This window comes from Vulpes vulpes, chromosome 9, assembly GCF_048418805.1.
Source record: "Vulpes vulpes isolate BD-2025 chromosome 9, VulVul3, whole genome shotgun sequence".
NCBI lineage: Eukaryota > Metazoa > Chordata > Mammalia > Carnivora > Canidae > Vulpes > Vulpes vulpes.
Window position 1 is genome coordinate 3,063,660 of NC_132788.1, and position 18,597 is coordinate 3,082,256.

An 18,597-nucleotide genomic window follows, 5' to 3' on the forward strand; every position below is an offset into this window, starting at 1 on the left:
CCCTGAGAGAACCTTATTTACACTTGTCTCCCATCGTTTCCTCTTCCACTTCATCTTCAGAGACCCAGACCACACCCCATCTTATGGCAACTTCCTCCAGTATGCCCTCCTCCAAACAGCCCTCCTCTCGAGATCTCACAGCAGCCTCCTGATGCAGCATTAAAACGAGTTCCATGCTGTCACCAGTGACCCCTCACTGCCAGCCCTAGCTCCTGCTCTCTGCTCTAGAGTCTGACCATGTCTAGCCCTCTTTCTCTGAACTGAAACCCCACTCCTTCCCATGTTCAAATCACCACTGTAAGAACCATCATCTCTATGAATTCTTTCTAGATTAGCTCAGCTAATGTTATTCACACAGATGCTTCTTGAAGTTGTACATCACAATCACCTGGGGAGCATTAAAGAGTCCTGATACCTGGGGGCTCCACCCAGGATCAATCAAACCAGGATCTCTGGGCCAGTGGAACCTGGGTGTTGGGTTCTTTTCAACCTGTCCTGGAGATTCCCTGCATCCAGACACCTTTAAGAACCACTGCACTAGCATCATGCACCACATCTAAAATCTCAAACAAAATGTTAGCAAACTAAATACAGCAATATATAAGAAGTAACATTTCATGATCAGGTTGGGTTTACTCCAGGAATGCAAGGTTGGTTCAACATTTTTAAAAGTAATCAGAGTAGAAAGAAAGGTCTCGAGGAGATATTTGCACACCCATATTCGTTGCAGCATTGCTCGCGATAGCCAAGAGGTAAAAGCAACTCCAGTGTCCCCTGGTGGATGAATGAATAGAGGCAATGAGGTCCATCCACACAATGGAATATGATTCAGCCTTAAAAAAAGGAAGGAAATCTTGTGCCTCGCTACAACTTGGATGAAACTTGAGGATGTGGTGCTGAGTGAAATAAGCCAGTCACAAAAGGATAAATACTGTCTGATTCCACTCATATGCTGTTCCTAGAGTTGTCAAACTCATTGAGTCGGAAAGTAGAAAGGTGGATGCCAGGGGCTGGAGGAGGGGTGAGCAGGGGGATGTTTAATGGGGCCCGGGTTTCGGTTTTGAGAGATGAGAACCAGGAGCTGTGCTGGACAACAATGTTCACATAGTTAGCATCACTGCACTGTACACTTAGGAGGGTAAGGTTTTTGTTTTTTTTCTAAGATTTTATTTATTTATTTATTTATTTATTTATTTATTTATTTGAGAGAGAGAGAGAGAGAGAGAGTGCACAAAAGTGGGAAGTATCAGAGGAAGAAGCAGACTCTCTGCTGAGTGGGGGGCCTGATCCAGGACTCCATCCTGGGATCATGACCTGAGCTGAAGGCAGATGCTTCACCGACTGAGCCACCCAGGTGCCCCAGGAGGGTAGATTTTATGTTACATATTTTTTACCTCAACTAAAAACGTAATTGGCATAATTCACACCATTCAAAGAATAAAGACTGACATAATAAAACAAAAACATGCTAAACAATCATTGCTCCCTTTAGAAGCTGCTAGGACACAAGCTCTTTATTCCAAATTTTTATTCTTAAACATGAGGGGACTCTGTCCCAGCCGAGGAGGCTAAGGAGACCTGAGGACTCGATGTAGTGTGGTATCCTGGAGGGAATTCTGAAGCAGAAAAAAATGATATTAGGTAAAAACTAAGGAAATCTGGGGGTGCCTGGCTGGCTTAGTCAGTTAAGTGTCCAACTCAATTTTGGCTCCGGTCTTGGTGTGGGAGTCATGAGATTGAGCCCCAAGTTGGGCTCTATGCTCAGTGGAGAGGCTGCTTGTCCCTCCCTCTCTGCCCCTCCCCTGTTCATGCACACTCTTGAGCACACGCCCCCTTCCCCCATAAAATAATATTTTAAAAACGAAGGAAATCTGAATGAAGTATGGACTTTGGTTAGAAATACTGTATCAGGGACACCTGGGTGGCTCAGTGGTTGGGCATCTGCCTTTGGCTCAGGGCGTGACCCTGGGGTCCTGGGCTCGAGTCCTGCAGGGAGCCTGCTTCTCCCTCTGCCTGTGTCTCTGCCTCTCTGTGTGTCTCTCATGAATAAATAAATAATTTTTTTTTAAAAAGAAGAAGCACTGTATCAGTTTTGGTTCATCAATCGTGACAAATATACCATGGTTAATTAAGTTGCTAATGATAGGGGGAAATGCATGCGGGTCTAGGGGGACTCTGCCTGGTACTAGTGTCTCAGTGGTTCCACAAATCTAAAATCATCCTAAACTATTCTAAAACAAGAATTTAAAGCTGTGGAGGACGGGATCCCTGAGTGGCTCAGTGGTTTAGCACCTGCCTTTGGCCCAGGGTGTGACCCCGGGGTCCCGGGATCGAGTCCTGCATTAGGCTCCCCGCAGGGAGCCTGCTTCTCCCTCTGCCTGTGTCTCTGCTTCTCTCTCTGTGTCTCTCATGAAAAAATAAATAAAATCTTAAAAAAAAAATAAAGTTGCAGGGGAGATCAAGCATAACCCTAGGTTTCCTGGACGAAGTATGTTTCTGGAACTGTTGATGGATTAACAGACTCAACAGACAAATCAATAGTGTGTGGCTCCTGTTCAGCCCCCTGGTTACGGTGCGATCAGGGAAGCGGATGCTGGACACAACCAGCCGGCTGGACCTGAGATGACAGCAGGACCTCACTATGAACTGTGTTTAGGTGTGATAATGGCCTCAAACTGTGATAAAAAAACAAAAACAAACAAAAGGAGCCCTTATCTCTTGGAGATGTCTGCTAAAGTGTTTCTAGATAAAACAGTGATGACATCTCTGGCTTGCTCTTAAATGACACAGCTGCAGAGGGAGTGATGGCCGAGGGGCATGCAGACCTCGCGCTCTCTGGCCGGGCTGGGGCTCCTTGGGTCCCTCTGGACTCGGGGTCCCTCTGGACTCGGGGTCCCTGTCCTAATGTGGCGGGACAAACAGCTGTGCGGCTGCAGGGGCGTGTGCAGACTCACCCTCTCCTCCCAGGCTGCTGAGAATGGGCCCAGCCCTGCCTGAAGCTCACCCCGCCCTCCTGCCTGCTGCCCCCCTCCCTGTCTAGGTAGGGGTGGGAAGTGGGGAATGGGGGGGGGGAGCGAGCCTGCAGGGCTGAGTGGTGTCTGAAGGAGGAGAGAGGGAGGGTGGCTGGGGTGGAGGGTGGGGAGGATGGAGAGCCAGAGAGGGACCATTCTCATCAGTGCTGTCGTGAGCCCGATGAGGTCTCCTTCGCCTTCTTCAAAAGGAGCGAGTGGCTTCCTGGACTCTCCTGCTGTGCTTTACCCTATTTGACCCCTGACGCTGGGCCGCAGGGACCCCGGGGCATGCTTTGGGTTGGACCTCAAGGGCCACTCAGTGGCATCTCAGTAAAACCCTCCCCCGTGATGAGCCCTGCTGGCACGGGGCTCAGGGCTGCAGCAGGCTGCGCCCCGGGCGCCGGGGAGGTGGGAGACGGTGCCCCGTGGGTGCGCAGGCCGAGGAGCCCTGCCCTCTGCTCTCCATCTGGCCTTGCCTTTGTGTGAGGTCAGAGTGCGGGGTGCCGGGGGCCGGTGGCTGCGTCTACCTCCCTTCAGTGACGGACCTCACATATTCAAACGTCACCCCTGCCAAGTCCGGTTCCTAAGGGCCTGGGCCACGTGAGTCCCGGATCTCCTGGGTGATGGGAAAGGGCTAGCCTGCCCCCGGCGCGGCCCTGCTCCCGGGCTCTCCGCAGAGCGCAGCGGCCCAGGGCTATCCCCACGCAGGCCGGAGCCTCTGTGCCGGGGAGGGCTGCGCACCAGGCAGGCACGGGTTTGGCTCCCAGGCAGACAGTCTGGTTCCCTCACTTGGCCCATCTGTGGAGGGGGACCCACGACAGCTCTCCCGCGGGGCTGCTGAGCGGGTTGGATGTTCTCCCAGGAAGCGCGGGCATGGGGAGCCCTCAGGCCTGCCAGCTCCGGGGGCTCCGGGGCCCCCCCTGCGCAGCCCCCCACCTCGCCCACCTTACCTCCACGTGCCCGTTCTCTGCTGCATCGTGCAGGGGGGTCCCACCCCAGGAGTCCGTCACGACCGGTGCGCCCATCAGCAGGAGCCGGTCGAGGATGGGTGTGTGGCCGCCTCGAGCCGCGAAGTGGAGGGCTGTGGCCCCCTCATCATCCCGAGCCGTCAAGCCAATGTCAGTGAAGGTGACCTGGGGGACGTGGGGGAGGACCACCGGCTGAGGTGCTGACTGCTCCTGGGCCTCCTGGGTGGGGCACATGGCAAGGAGGGGGCCTGGCACAGAAGTGGGAGGCGCCCCCCACCCTGGGCCAGCCTGTGTCCTGGTCTCGGGGCTTCCTTCCAGAAAGAGGCCCGAAGGAGCCTTCCACGGGTCCAGGAGGGAAGAGAGCAGGGACTGGCTGGGGGCTCTGAGCAGCGCCGCAGGAGCGAGTGGCCGAAAGGTCAGGGCCAGGAGCAGGTGCCCGGTGCCCCGTGCGGCTTCCGAGCAAGCACCAGGAAACCCAGCGGGAGTCCTGGGGGCGGGCTCCCAGATCCCTGGGGGCGCTGCTGCACGTCCCCGCTGTGCTGCGGGGCCACTGTCAGTCAAACCTGCAGCCCCAGGCTGGGCCAGCACACAGGGGTGCTCAGAGTGACAGCCAGGCACGTCCCGCCCCCCACGGCCCCGTGGGTCCCCAGGTTTCCTGGGACTGAGCCCAGAGAGGCAGAGCCCCACCCCAGCCAGGCCCTGCTTGCTGGGAGGCAGCTCTGGGGCTGAGGAAGGAGCAGCTGCCAGCCTTCCTGGAGCCTCCTGCTCCCCCGACGCCCCCACGTACCAGCCAGACGACGAGCGAGTAGTGGCCGTGGGCGGCGGCAGCGTGCAGCACGCTCACACCATCGAGGGCACGCAGGTGCACGTCGGCACTGCAGTCCTTCACCAGGAACTGGGCCAGATGCAGGTGTCCCTCCTGGCAGGCCAGGTAGAGCGGGGAGGCCCCATTGCATGTCTGCCGGTTCACGCCGCTGTCAGGGAAGGTGAGGCTCAGGGGGTGCTCGGTGGGGGATTGCAGGAGGCGGGGGCTGCTCCAACCAAAGGCCGAGGGGAGGGGAGTCCGAGCACTTGGCCGGCCTATTTGTGCCCAGCCCCCCTCACTGGCTGAGGGGCCGCTGGCTGGTCGCCTGTAGGGTTGTACAGGGTGTGCACTGCCCAAGGGCACCAGCAGCACTTCCCCCTGGATTCCAGCTCTGCACACGCTCATCAAGCCCTTCGGCACTTCACGGAGCTGGGGCTTGCTAGGAGGTGAACAGCCCAGCGGGGCTTGCGGCAGGCGGGTCATCGAGCCTCCAGAGCCCAGGCCTGCTCCGCATATGGGGGCACCGTGAGCGGGACGCTAGCCCTGAGCGCCCAGGCCGGGCATCTTCATTCCAGGCCCTGGCGTGGACGGACAGAGGTCATGGGATTTGCCCACTCGCTCTGCCTCTGAGCTGCCGCAGGGCCGGGTGCGCTCCTGGTCTGCGTGTCCCCCGCCCTGCTGGGTGAAATGCTGTAGGGAGGGACCGTCGCCTACCCAAGGCCGACCCCATCCCTGGGTGGCACAGACGTCACCTCTGGCTGCCGCGGTCACTGCCAGGGCCTGTGGGCACTAGGGCAGGACACATCACGTGCACACGGGTCGTTCTAATGTGAAGTCTCTGGGTTTTAAATGGTAGAAACTACTGTAAAAACTGTAGCGCCCCTGGGGATCTGGGGCCAGGCCTTTCACCAAGGGGGGACGGGAGGACCAGGGACAGAACTGGCCTTGTCGGGCAGCAAGTATGGGGCAGCCCAAGAGCCAGGCTTCCCGCCAGGCAAGAGGCCCCCCGGGGGAGAAGAGGCAGGCACGGCTGGAGGAAAGGGGGCTCGGGGGAAAGGCCAGGTCCGGCGTGGGGTGGACACTAGGCCCACACCTGGCCAGGAGAGCAGCCCCGGGGACAGGCCGTGGGGAGGCCTAGGCCCGTCACTGTGCACTCAGCACCTTTAGTGCGGGCTCAGGACTGGAGGAGAGGCTGCCCCCGCCCAGCCGGGCCCATCCCGATGCTGCCACTCCCCGTGAGCCCCTCCACCCACTCTGGGCAGTGGCACGGGGCCCCCGACAGTGCAAGGAGGGCACGAGGAGGCAGGACAATCCGGGTGACCTGATGGGGGCCTCTGCTCCTTTCAGGGCACTTGGGGGTGCCCAGCTTCCCAGCCAGGGGAACTGGGGTCCTGCCCAGTCACAGGGAGCTTCCCGGCCCTCGTTGCCGCCCCTGGGCGCAGCCAGACGATGGCACCTGGTGTGCGTGTCCCCTGCCCTGCTGGGTCTCATCGGCCCTCGGCCCATGCCCCGGCCCACGCACCCGCCCCTCCCGCCGCGAGCCCCCTGCAGGCCCACCTCGCAGGCCACCAGCCCGCCCCCTCTGCCCTGCCACCCCGCGCCCAGCGCTCCCACGAAGACAGGCGGCTCCGCGGCCCCTCACCTGCCGTGGGCGGCGGCCAGGAGCTTCAGGCAGGTCAGGTCTCCACTGACGGCCGCGTGGTGCAGCGGCAGGGCCCCCTCCAGCGTCTCCAGGGCGGCCGCATGGCCCTCCCGAAGCAGCCACTGCACCAGCAGGGGGTGCCCGAAGCGGGCGGCCAGGTGCAGCGGGGAGACGCCCGAGTCGTCTTGGTCCTGCGGGGGCAGGCGGGGGTGAGCCTGTGCCGGCCGCCCCCCCACCCCCCGCCCCCACAGCTCTGCTCTTCCCCTTGCAGCGGAGCCAGGCGCCTGCTGGAAGGAAGAGGCGGCGGGACACAAGTCCAGGTTTTCGGGGTCCAGAGCCCCGATCCTGCTGCACCGGGGCCCTCCCTCCCGGCAGGCCTGGCCCTCACCTGTGCTCGGCTCCCACTGGCCCCCCACGCGCATGGCAGGCCCTGGGCCCCGCCGCGGGGCCTCTGCCTCCTACCCCGGCTGCGCCCTTACCTGCCCGCCCCCCAGCTGCCCCTCGGGTTGTGGGGAGAGCCGATGGGGCCAGCTGCACACCGAGCTGTGACCACTGAGTCCTCCCTGTCTGGGACCCGGTGCGACTTCTCGGAGGGTAGAAAGGCCACTGCCAAGGTGGTCACTGGGCCCTGGAGGCCCTTCACCCACCCCCCTCCACCACCCCCGCGGGGCCGTGCTGTCGCCCACCAAGGCGTCCGGTCGTACGAGCAGGTGCCCACAGCCCACTTGGTTCTCTACGGACCCCGTTCTAGGCCCCCTGGGAGACAGGCCCCGGGGATCCGGCCTGATGGGCACACTGGCACGCCCCCCTCCCCGGGCAAGGCCAGACGCCCCGACGTGGGGGAGGGCGCGGGAGGGCACGTGGCTGCCTGTGACGCACAGAGGAACACGCGGTGGCTTAGGGGGCGGCCTTGGCTTTCACGGGCTTTGTGCTGCTCGGGGTGAGGCAGGCGCGGGGCACAGACACCACCGCCTGTGCTGCGGGGGTTTGCAGAGCGCGTCCCCGAAACAGAGCCCAGGGCTGCGGCGCCCCAGGGGCCCGAGGGGCCCCGATTACCCGGCTCACAGCTCCCGCTCCCTCGTCGGTGAGGGCCCCATATGGCCCATGCCCCTGCCGCCCCCGCCGCCCCCACTCACCTGCAGCCCGCAGCCCCCGTCTCGCACCAGCCAGCACAGCTCGGCCAGCCCGCCGGTGGCAGCGGCGTCGTGCGCCGGGGTGGCCCCGTTGTGGGCTCGCTGGTTGCCGGGCAGCCGGGCCTGCCGCACCAGGAACTTGACGCAGGCCAGGTGGCCGGCCCGGGTGGCGTGGTGCACCAGGCCCGCCCCCAGGGAGTCGACGATGCCTGGGCCCAGGGCACCCGCGTCCAGCAGCTGCTTCAGGGTGGCCAGGTCCCCGGCCCGGGCGGCCGTGAGCGCCCGCTGCCCCTCCATCCTCCAGCCCCGCCGCCCGGTGGCTGTCGTGGTGCATGCACGGGCCCGGGCTTCCTGTTTCAGGCGTGGACGCGCCTCCCGGCTCCGGTTACCCGATAAGCGGCGCTCAGGGCAGATGGGAGGCGGCAGGGGGGGACGGGGCGGGCCCCGGGGACTGGGCCTCGAAGTCCTACCCCAGCCACTCCTGCCGGGCCCAGAGCTGCGGTGGCAGAGGGCCCGGGCCCGGGGGAGGGTCCACGCTGGGTTCGGGTCAGGGCTGGGCACTGGCTGGCAGGTGCTGCCCGTGGCTGGACCGTGCCTCGGCCTGCTTCGGAGCAAGCACCAAGGGACGTGCTGTCTCATCCCAAGAGGGACTGCCTGCATCTGGTGGGGGTTACGGTTACCAGCATCCTTCCATCTGCTTCCTCTTGTCGGGGCTGGAGCCCTGAGGCTGTGTGGCCCCAGGGGGAGGTCCCCTGAGACTCAGGGGAGGCCCTCCTGGGGGAACTGACCACCACGCGGGCCGGAGCTATGGCTAGGCCTCCACCCCGGGAGCCCAGGGCCCACCTGCCTCCTGGAGACCTGTGCTGGGTCCTGGCCCTCAGCTGGCCCAGGCCTCGGAGGCTCCGTAAGCCTCTGGGCAGCAGCTGCTCGGCCGAGCCAGCTGTGGGCTTGGGGCCCGAGTGGTGGACGGAAGGCCTCCGAGGCCAGTGAGGGTCTCCAGGTCCTCAAGGCTGCCCCACATCTTTCCCCAGACTGTTCTCTTCAGTAGGCCAGGGCACCCCGGGATCGGCATGGCCTCTGCCTGGAAGCAGCAGGATGCCGCCTTCACGGACCCACTGTCTAGGGAGTCCCAGAGACACGGTCTCAGGCTGAATTTCTTAAGGTGAAGCCTAATCACACAGCGATTAAATTGGGGTCACTACACACCCCTCCGACGCCACCTCCGTGGCCGGCCCAGGCACATCGGTGACCCCCAGAGAAGCATCCGCTAGAGAAACCATAAAACGTCTAAGACCAGCCCTGGAATATTTTATTAGTTCATTTCCTCAACATCACCATGTAGTTCTTTGCACTTAAAACCACACATGAAAAATGTTTGGCAGTTAAGGAATCATTCCTATGTTACGTGTCTCCCTCCGAGGTGGATCAGAACGCCACAGAGCACTCGTGAAGACGGAGGAATCCGTCTGTGGACATCGTGACGCCAGCGGGGTCAGGGGTGAGGTGATCTCCTGCCGCAGGGACGACCCGGTGTCACCTGTGCCCACCCGCCCGTGACTCCCCGGCGGAGCCGGAGCCCTGAGTCAGTGACCAAAAGGAAAAGGCGGGCGGGGCCTGGTGGCTCTGGGTGGCCGGGGCAGGCTGAGCGAGGACGGCCCTGGGAGGGGGGCATGGAGCAGGGAGTGGGGCCTGACCTCGTGAACTCGGTGGCCCCGGCAGAGGAAGGGCTTGAGAAGGGGGGGAGCAAGAGCGCGCAGCACACGGGCAGGCGGGCAGGGGGCCGGCGGAGGCAGCAAAGTCAGGTTTCCTATTTCCATGGCAGCAGCTGACAGTCGTTTGTCAATAGTAGCATTTTGTCTTCAGGATAAAAACGCCACCTTCCGGGAGGGTGGCACGCACAGCAGGTCACCCCACTTCCCGGGGGGCACTGACTCAGTGACCGCCCCCCACCTGGCCCTCTAAGCACTTGCGGGGACAAAACCGAGACTCGGGCAACTCAAGAAGAGAGCCAACCTGGTGCAGCCCTCGGAAGGCCTTCGTGAGGCGCCCTTGGCGCTAGGCCTGGCCCTCCAGCCGCGCCACGGCCTGCTTCAGGTCCCGCACGACGACGTCCACGTCGGCCCTGGTGGTGCTGCGGCCCACGCTGAGCCGGAGTGCGTTCCGGGCCACGTCAAAGGGGATGCCACAGCTCAGCAGCACCGGGGACGGCCTGCAGGGGCGAGGGGGCCGCTCAGCTGCCGGCCAGGAAAGGCCCTCGAGCTCCCCGGGGGTGGGGAAGGGACCCCGCCCCCTCTGCTCCGGGCCAGCTCCCCAGCTGGGGCTCCGGAGACCCTCCAGCTCCCGTCTCTGCCAAACACCCCTGGGCCACCGTCCGAAGGGGCCCTGTGTCAGCTCCGACTCTGGTGTGGCCCCTGCCCCGGCCCCGCGAGGGCCTGGCAAGACCGCCGGGACCGTGTCGGCGAGGCCGAGGCCTGTCACACGGAGTGACCAGGAGGGGGAGGTGCGCGGCTCACGCGGGAGGCCGAGGCGCACCTGGCACTTGTGTGTTTGCCACAGCACCTGCGCCGGGCGCCGGGCTCCACGCACACCAGGCTCCATGAAGCCACCGCGGGGCAGCTCGGGAGCCCTGCCCTCCCCCCGGGGCTCACTGCTCAGGCGCCCTCGCCCCCAGCACAGGCCCGGGGTGGGGGGACAGCACAGCAGAGGTCGCTGTCACGACAGAGCTCCTAACAGCCGTCCCGATAAACGCCCCCCGGAGCCCAGGACTGGGCGGGAGGGGACTGTCACCACCTCTGGTTCCCAAGGGTCTGTGCCAGAGGCCCCTGCAGGGCAGGCGAGAGTGACATGGCCGCAGCTCCTGGGCCCCGGCCCTCCCCCAGTGCGTGGCCTCACTTCCTATCCCAGAGGGGCGCCCCTGCCTCCCACAGAGCCCTGAGTGTCTGCCTCCATCCCCACCCCCCCCACTAACAGGGCCACACCGGACACCTGTCCCCTCCTCAGCCCCTCCTCCCCTCTCCCTCATCTTGTGGCTGTTAAGACTCCAGACCGCACGTGCCTGAGCTTCCCCGTCTGGGAAACAGGGCACTGAGCCCTCCGTGAGCGGCGGCCAGGGGCACTGTACCCTCCTGCACTCCAGCCTGGCCCCGGCCTCACGCCTCCCGACGGCCACTCTGGTGCCACATGCTGGCTCCTGGCCTCACCCGCCCTCGGGCAGCCTGCGGAGCTCTGAGGCCCGAGGAGGCCCTGCCATCCCCACCCAGCCTCAGCCCTCGGGGTACCGCGGCGCCAGCCACAGACCCTGACAGCCCGCCGTGACCACAGCTCTGCCCTCTCTGGGGCCCGGGCTGCCTTATCCGGCACTGCACCCACCCCTGCAGGACCCCCGCTCACAGCAGGGGGACAGTGAACCCTTGCTCCTCCTCCACCAGGGTCGGGCCACTGCCAGGGATGCCCGGGCCCCACACCCTCCCCTCCTGCCTCGGCCATGGGGGCCTGGCCTGTAATCCCTGGGGGCCACCAGGAACCAGCCTGGCCTGTCACAACCCTGCGGAAGCCTCTCACTCTCTGAGGACAGAGGGAGCTCCTGCAGCCCACCCTGCCCCTCCCCTCCCCTCCCTCCCACACCTCCTTTGGCTGGGGCTTCCCCTTCTCCCCTCGGGCCTGCAACATCTGGTCGCTTCTTGCGTCCCTGTTGGCTAGCTCTGGAAGCCCAGGCCTGGCTGCCTGCTGGATGCACCCCGGACCCCGCGTGGAGCACTCACCGATCTGCATGGTCCGAGTGGCACGCGGCCCCCACACTGGCCAGCAGTGTCCTGCACTGCGCTAGCACCAGGCGGCCTGGGGAGACACCGCAGGGATGTGAGGTGGAGAGTGCACGCAGGGCCCCGCCTCCACCTCTCCTCTTCCCCTGCTGCAAGTTCTGAGGCTCCGTCCCCTGTGCCACCTGCGGGGTGGGGGGGGGGGTGTGTGTCTCCAGGGCAGAGGCCTCTCTCATCTCAGTGACAGAGCAACAGGATCCAGAGAAGAAGGTCCCTCCTAGGCACGATTCTGGCTCATAAAACTGGCCTCGAACGTGCCATTTCCGGTCACCTGCCTAGGAAGACGCCCAGGACGCCCAGCAGCTGCCTTACTGCGTCATCTGTGGTCCGGGTAACACTTCAGCTTACATCTGTGTTTTCTAGAGGTGGGGGCAACGGGAGCTGCCCGTACTAAGTGGGAGGGCACCTCGCTCTTCTGTCCCAAGCCCGGAGATGAAAGGAACAAACCCGCTCGCTGACTTCACTGGGAGAAGAACCTGCCTCATTTATATGGACACGGGTCTCACTGACTACCTCCAGGGAGCCACCACCTCTCTGCGGCCGCGCCAACCCCACACTCGGGGGACACGGAATCTCCTCCGTGACACACGGCCGGCCCCCGCCTGGACTCAGCCCCAGGGCCATGGGGGAGCCACGTTTTACTTTCTGGATCCCGCTAATCGGATGGTGTCCAGCCGGGAGGCAGTTACCCCAGGAACTCGAGTGCCCCCACCTGAGCCAGACCTTGATGCTGACGGCCTCTCCTCTCCTGCTCCCCACAAATCATCACGTCAAACCTGCTGACGGAAATGGCCGAGCTACGAGCTGGCCTCAAGTCTGCTGTTTCCTCTCCTTCCCCGTCAGCTTTGGGCAGGCACCGCGCCTGGTGCTCACGGCAGCTGGGGATGCCCCGTGTGCCCCGCACACCATGCAACAGGCGGCCACAGCCTCCTGGGGACAGCTGCCCCGCCGGCGCCCACCGCCCCACACGCAGGCCGGGAAACCCTCGTCACCTTGGAGCTGGGGTCCCCGGATGGAAAAGTTGCATGTGTTGGGGAGTCGCTCGGTCCCTGGAAATCGGCTGTTCAGATGGATTCTCTGCTTATCAAATTCAGCCTGAAAAGTCAATGAGGAATTCGGAGCACACTGCACTCCCCCAGCTGTTTGACCTCGAGCCCAAATCTCAACCTCAACACATAGAATAATTAGTTCGTCAATGAGCATCTACATTAGTCGTTACGGGGACTGACTGGAAAGCAAAGGTAATTAGGAGAAAAACTTCCGAATACGCGTAACTCTCCTCAGTACAGCCATCAAGCCACTAGCTCTGCTGCATTTCCATCCCGTCCCTGACGATCACCACTCGGTCTCGAGCCCATGGCGGCGGGGAGGTCCCCGGACTCAGGATTCTAGCCTCTCCCCTGAGCGTCCCCAGAGTCCCCGGACCACCAGTCAATCAACCGCTGTCCTGCCTGCTGCCTGGGGGGGCGCCAACCCCCATCCTCAGCTCAATCGAGGAAGAAGGGGACAGACCCCACCCTCACCCCCATGGACCCCAGGTTCACCACTCCGCCCCCCATCCCAAGCCCACCTCCTCGTCCCCAGACCCAGACCCCAGGCTCACCTCCTCACATCTCTCCCCCACCACCGGCCCTGCCACCAGGGATCATTCCAGGCTTACTGCCCCCCTTCTCCTGCCCTACTGTGGACCAGACCCCAGGCTCACCATTCTGCCCCCCTGCCCATGCTCACCTCCTTACTATCCCCAACCCAGACCCCAGGCTCACCACCCCCCTCCCCACCCCACACTCACCCCTCCCCTCCCCATCTCCTGCCCCACCATGGACCCCAGGCTCATCACCCCCTCCCCACCTCGCGCTCACCCCTCACCTCCCCATCTCCTGCCCCACCGTGGACCCTAGGATCATCGCTCCCCTCCCCACCTCGCACTCACCCCCTGGTCCCCCCTTACCTCCCCACCGCAGACCCCAGGCTCACCTCCAGCTGCTCCTCCAGGTAGTCACGAACATCTCTCATATGGGCCTCGTAAGCCTCGCAGTTCTTGGTCACCAGCTCAGCGGCCTGGGGACACAATACAAGAAAACACGTTTAATGGTGATAAAACAAAGGAGAATATGACACCCTTGAAGAGTAGAGGTGAGACTGCCCGATTTCAAACTGCTCTCTTCCTGGAACATGGGAACAAGATAATATTTATTGAGCACCACTAGGTGCCTGGGGCCACAGTAAGTGCTTGAGAAGAGTTATCTCACTTGTTCAACAGGAATTCACTTTATCAGGCCTTGGGAGATAGGGCACTCCTGATGCCCGAGGCACAGCCCGAGGCGCAGCCAGTCCACAGAGCAGGAAGGCAGGGAGGCAGGGAGGGCGCTCCCCAGGGCGAGGGGCACACAGGGTGAAGGGGGCAGAGCAGAGCCAGGTGCTTAGGGCCAAATGCCTGGAGGAGGTGACCCAGGGGGACAGGGCCCCGGGGCCTCCGACAGGCAGGGTTAGTGCAGACACATGGAGGTTTTGAGAAGGGGGTGAGATGCCCTGATTTGCATGTGCAACAGTCATTCAGGATGCTGTGCAGAGAATGGAAGGGACCATGGCAGGTGTCCCGGCCCAGAGTCCGCAGCCACGGAGACACACAAGATGCAGACCCCATATATTGTAGAGATGGGACTGGCTGGTGGCTTGCCAGGTACAGGGCCCAAGGACAAGGTGGGCACCTCCCAGATTTCCCAATGAGGTCCTGGGTGGTGGGAGGCACCGTGAGGGGTGAGGGGAGCCAGGGAGGAGATGCATACGTGGGCCCAAGCAGAATGTCAAGCACCTGGGTCCCTCAAAAGAAGGGTCAGGACCTGCCCTGAGCACAGGCTGCTGGTGGAGCCGCAGGCCGGGACGAGTGCCACCAGGGACCAGTTGTGCGGAGGAGGCTGGGATGGTGCCGGGAGGCCGGCCAGCAGCGAGGAGGCGAAGGCCTGGCAGGGGCAGAGGGGAAAGGAGCGGTGGGTGGGCCAGCAGCGGCTGTGCTGGCCCACGGGGCTGGGCCTCCCCTGGGGGATACAGGGGAGAGGAGGGAGGATCGGTGAGCCTGGGTGTCAGGAATGGGGGGGGGGGGTGCAGGCCTGTGGAGGCTGGGACATTCCAGTGGAGAGGACATGGGCAGGAGGTGCTCTTCAGGAAGCACACAGGGAAAGGGGTGGCGGGAAGCCTGGCAGACGCTGGCCAGCTGGCCATGGCCTGGGACGTTGCTCCGGGGAGGGGCCTCGGGAAGCTGAGTGTGTGAAGGGCGCGAGTGCATGCATGGAGGGCGGCCGGGCGGTGGCGGTGGCGGTGGCAGTGGCGGCAGGTCACAGAAGCCAGGCAAGGTGCCAGTGTGCTGGGGCGCTGCTGTCATGAGAAATCGCCTTGGGAAGCTGCGTCTTGTAGGCGGGGCGGCCAGGGCTCGGGCTGGAGAGAAGGCCCCGGCCCAGGCTATCCGTGGGCCTGTCAGACGGTCTCTACGTACGGACATCGCCGCCTTTCCCACATTAGCAGAGGCTTCGAGAGCATTTCCCGTTCAGCGCTAAGCACCTGCAGGCCCCTCCACAGACCTCAGAAAGTACACCTCGGGGGTGACGACACAATTGGAGGCTTCTTCTAACATCAGTCCGTTTATTGGGCTCGTGAACACGGTCTCCCCAAGGCCTGGCCACCCGGTAAAGCCGCTGGGGGATGGGCTGCAGGATGACAGAAGTACACAGGTCTCCGCCCGGGGCCCAGCGCCGAGCTCCCGAAGGCCCCGTAACTGCCTCAGGGATAAGACCCCAGGAGCACCTCTTGTTCTGGTATTTGGCCTTCGGTTCCTGACGCTGAGTTCCTAGAGCCCTTGGAATTTCCTGGGAGACAGCAGTGTCTTGTTCTAAAGCGGTGACGCCGCCGGGGCTCCCGGATGGAGCGGGCACGGGAAGGCATGATGAGAAGCTGGGAATTCCCCAGCCCTCCCCCTTCTCCAGAGAGGAGAGAGGGGCTACACCTGGAGTGGGTGATTGGTCAAATCTCCACAAAACCCCCAACAGCACGGGTTTGGAGAGCTTCTGCTTGCTGGACATGTGCGGGCGCTGGGAGGGTAGTGCCCCGCCCCACACCTTGCCCTGCGTATTTCGTATTTCTTCCGGTCCCGATGGTCATCTCTCCTTTATCATGTCCTTTCACAATAAGCCTGGAATCTACTGGGACGAGTGTTTCTGTAAGTCCTGTGAGCTGTTCTGGCAAACTCACTGAACCCGGGGCGGGGTCATGGGAACTGCAGGCGGAGCTGGCCAGCAGAAGCACAGGTGACAACTGGGACTTCCGACTGGTCCCTGAAGTGGGGCCGGGGGGGGCAGTCCGGTGAGCCTGAGCCCCTGACCTGTGGGGTCTGACACTGTGTCCAGGCAGGCGGGTCAGACTTGAGTTAGACTGCAGGACACCCAGCTGGTGTCACGGAACGGTTCTGAGTGGAAACCGCTGCCCCGACACCCACACCTGGTGTCAGAGTGCTGGGCGCACAGCGGTCCTGTGGGAGGAGAGACTCCCCCGGGGGAAGACTCGGGTTATCCCAAAGCACATGAGACAAAGCACCTGCTCGCTCTGTCCGAGCTCCCCAAGGCTTACCTTCCCAAGGCCAGCAATCATCGGGGTGTTCTCCGTCCTGTAAGACACAAGGGATTCAATCCTATTTCCATGCAAAGCAAGTAACGGATGCCCCAGGACAGAATCCTGTCCGTGAAAGTCAGGAGTTCAGACAAAAAGAGAATTAAAACAAAACAAAACAAAACAAAACAAAACAGAATCACACCCACCTCTCTCCTAGTCATGTGCCATGAGCTTGCCTTGACGGCAGCTGGAGGCCCCCAAACCCTCCCCGCGAAGCTTCCGCCCAGTCACGGGGGACACGGCTCGCCTTGGGCAGTACTCGCTGGGTGTCCAGAGTGACAACTGTGTCTGGACCTTCTTCCCACCCAGGAGAAAGCCCTCCTCCAACGGCAGACCTCAGGGCTCTACTGTTGAACCAGGCGGGGGCCCAAAGACCTCAGCTCAACTGGGTTCCCTTCAGCTGAAGCCTCTCAACTGTCACGAGGGACGAATCCTTTGCTACTAGAGATTGTGTGCGTCAAGCAAGGGGCAGCAGGACCCCCTGGAGACCGGTGGCTCTCGCTCAGCTCCAACGAGCTGAAAACAGAACTCCTCAGTCTATTTTCAGGAAAGACAGAGCAAATCACTCACTGAATACTTTTCTGAGTTTTGAATTTTAGTTGAAGTTTTCTGAAACCTCGGGAGCTGGCTGCTGCTTGCTGACCCGAAGATAACAAGATAAGTGAACACGAAGCGCAGGGCATTACACGTAACGTGATCCTGCAGCTCTGCCTTTGACAAGTTTATTGGTCACTTCTGTCTGCAGAGACTGGCTCTGACACCTGCGGGTGGTCAGGCAAGAGCAAGGAGCTCTGCGTGGAGGACCTGGTCTGAGCTTGTCCTCCACCCGAGCTCTTCGACCACCGTGAGATCCTAATGACACCTCTATGGGGCTCACACCTCTCAGCTGTCAGACAGCACAGCCCGACCAAGGGCACCTCTCAAGGTCTGTGACCAGGGAGTGCCTGGAGGGGCTGCCCAGGTGGAAGAGCCGGGACCCTATGTGGAAGCTGGAGCCTGTCCCGCCTCCACCCACCCCTCCCTCCTAGCATCCAGTCTGCTGCCTCCTCCAAATGGAGTCACGCAAACCCTGCTTCCCACTCACAGTCCATACACTGAACTATTATGGCTCCCCGAGCACCTGATGTTATGCCTTTTGGCGTTTTTTTTTTTAAACTTTTCAAAAAAGATAATGTAGATTTAGGGGTGCTTGGGTGGCTCAGTCAGTTAAGCCTTTGGCTCAGGTCCTGATCCCAGGGTCCTGGGATCAAGCCCCACATCAACAGGGAGCCAGCTTCTCCCTCTGTCCCTCCCCCTGCTCATGCTCTCTAATAAATAAAACTCAAAAATAAAAAAAATTTAAATAAAAGGATCATGTAGATTCATATGTGCTTATAAGAAATAACAGAGACATTCTGTGTTACTCAGCTTCCCCCCCAGTGACACTAGGGTACAAGATCACAGCCAGGATACTGATAAGATCCACCACCACGAAGGCCTCTCCTGTTGGCCTTTCATAACCAGACCTGCTTCCCTTCGGCCCCACCCTTTCCTTGGCCCGCTGGCAACTGCTAATCTCTTCTCCACCTCTATTTCTGTCATTTCAAGAATGTCCTGTAAATGGAATCATAGTTGTAATTCTGGGGGGACTGGCTTTTTTCATTCACCATAATTCTCTGGAGATTCCTCCCCGGCTGCTGCGTGTATCAATAGTTAAGTGCTTTTCATTACCGAGTGGTGTCCATGGCACAATGTGCCACAGCTTGTTAAGCCAGCCACTCGTTATAGGACATCTGGGTTGCTTACAGTTTGTGGCTATTGCAAAGAAAGCTGCTAGACACCCTTGCATACGGGGTTTTGTGTGCATTTTCGTCTGTCTGCATTTCTCTGGGATATATTTTCCAGGAGTGCTACTCCCAGGTTGTATGGTTTGTGCATATTGAATTTTAAAAGAAAATGCCAAGCTGTTTTCCAGAGCAGTTGTACCATTTCCACCCCCACCGGCCATGTGTGAGTGAAGCAGCATCTCTGCATCTTCAACAGCACTCAGTGTTGTCCCTGGTTTTTGTGTGACCCCTTCTGGTAGGTGTGGAGTGATGCCTCATTGTGGCTTTCATTAGCATTTCCCTAATAGCTAAAGATGTTCAGTATCTACTCACGTGCTTACTTGCTATCTGTGTATCCTCTTTGGTGTGATGTCTTTTGCCCATTGTTTGACTGAATTGTTTTTGAGTGTTGAATTTTGGAAGTTCTTTATGTATTGTATTCTAGATACTAATCCTTTGAGGATATATTCTTCTATTGCACAGCTTGTCATTTTATCCTCTTAATATCTTCTTTTGTGGGGCGAAAGGTTTAAATTTTGATGAAGTTCAATTATCACTGTTCCCTTGTATGGACCTTTTTGGTATCAAGTCTAAGATCTCTTTGCCAAAGCCTAGAGCCAGAAGAGGTTTTCCCTTTTTTTTCCCCCCATAAAAGTTCTATTGCTTTATGTTTCACATTTAAGTTCATCATGTATCCTGAGTTTTATCAAGTGTGAGACTTAGATTGAGGTTTGTCTTCTGTGTGAGGATGTT

At 60.9% G+C, this 18,597-nt stretch overlaps 2 protein-coding genes across 11 annotated transcripts in view; both read right to left on the reverse strand.

Annotated features, from left to right (window-relative positions):
• Nucleotides 1–8,779, reverse strand: part of ESPNL (espin like) — a 29,595-nt gene extending 20,816 nt beyond the window's left edge. Inside the window, exons 1-4 of the mRNA XM_072719037.1 lie at nt 7,563–8,779; nt 6,427–6,617; nt 4,767–4,953; nt 3,962–4,144 (exon numbers count right to left, since the gene is read on the reverse strand). Of these exons, the coding sequence (XP_072575138.1) occupies nt 3,962–4,144; nt 4,767–4,953; nt 6,427–6,617; nt 7,563–8,219 (1,218 nt within the window). The 5' untranslated portion in view covers nt 8,220–8,779. The remainder of the gene's footprint in view (nt 1–3,961; nt 4,145–4,766; nt 4,954–6,426; nt 6,618–7,562) is intronic.
• A 68-nt stretch (nt 8,780–8,847) lies between these two features.
• The window catches only part of SCLY (selenocysteine lyase), a 40,865-nt gene continuing 31,115 nt past the window's right edge, over nt 8,848–18,597 (reverse strand). For 4 of the 10 annotated variants that reach the window (XM_072719025.1, XM_072719031.1, XM_072719028.1 and 1 more), the window contains 6 exons: nt 15,998–16,034; nt 14,956–15,081; nt 13,355–13,438; nt 12,370–12,472; nt 11,321–11,396; nt 8,848–9,768 (listed from right to left, as the gene is read on the reverse strand). In XM_072719025.1, the coding sequence (XP_072575126.1) occupies nt 9,615–9,768; nt 11,321–11,396; nt 12,370–12,472; nt 13,355–13,438; nt 14,956–15,081; nt 15,998–16,034 (580 nt within the window). In that variant the 3' untranslated portion in view covers nt 8,848–9,614. The remainder of the gene's footprint in view (nt 9,769–11,320; nt 11,397–12,369; nt 12,473–13,354; nt 13,439–14,955; nt 15,082–15,997; nt 16,035–18,597) is intronic. The other 6 variants (XM_072719029.1, XM_072719034.1, XM_072719030.1 and 3 more) reach the window with 3 other exon arrangements.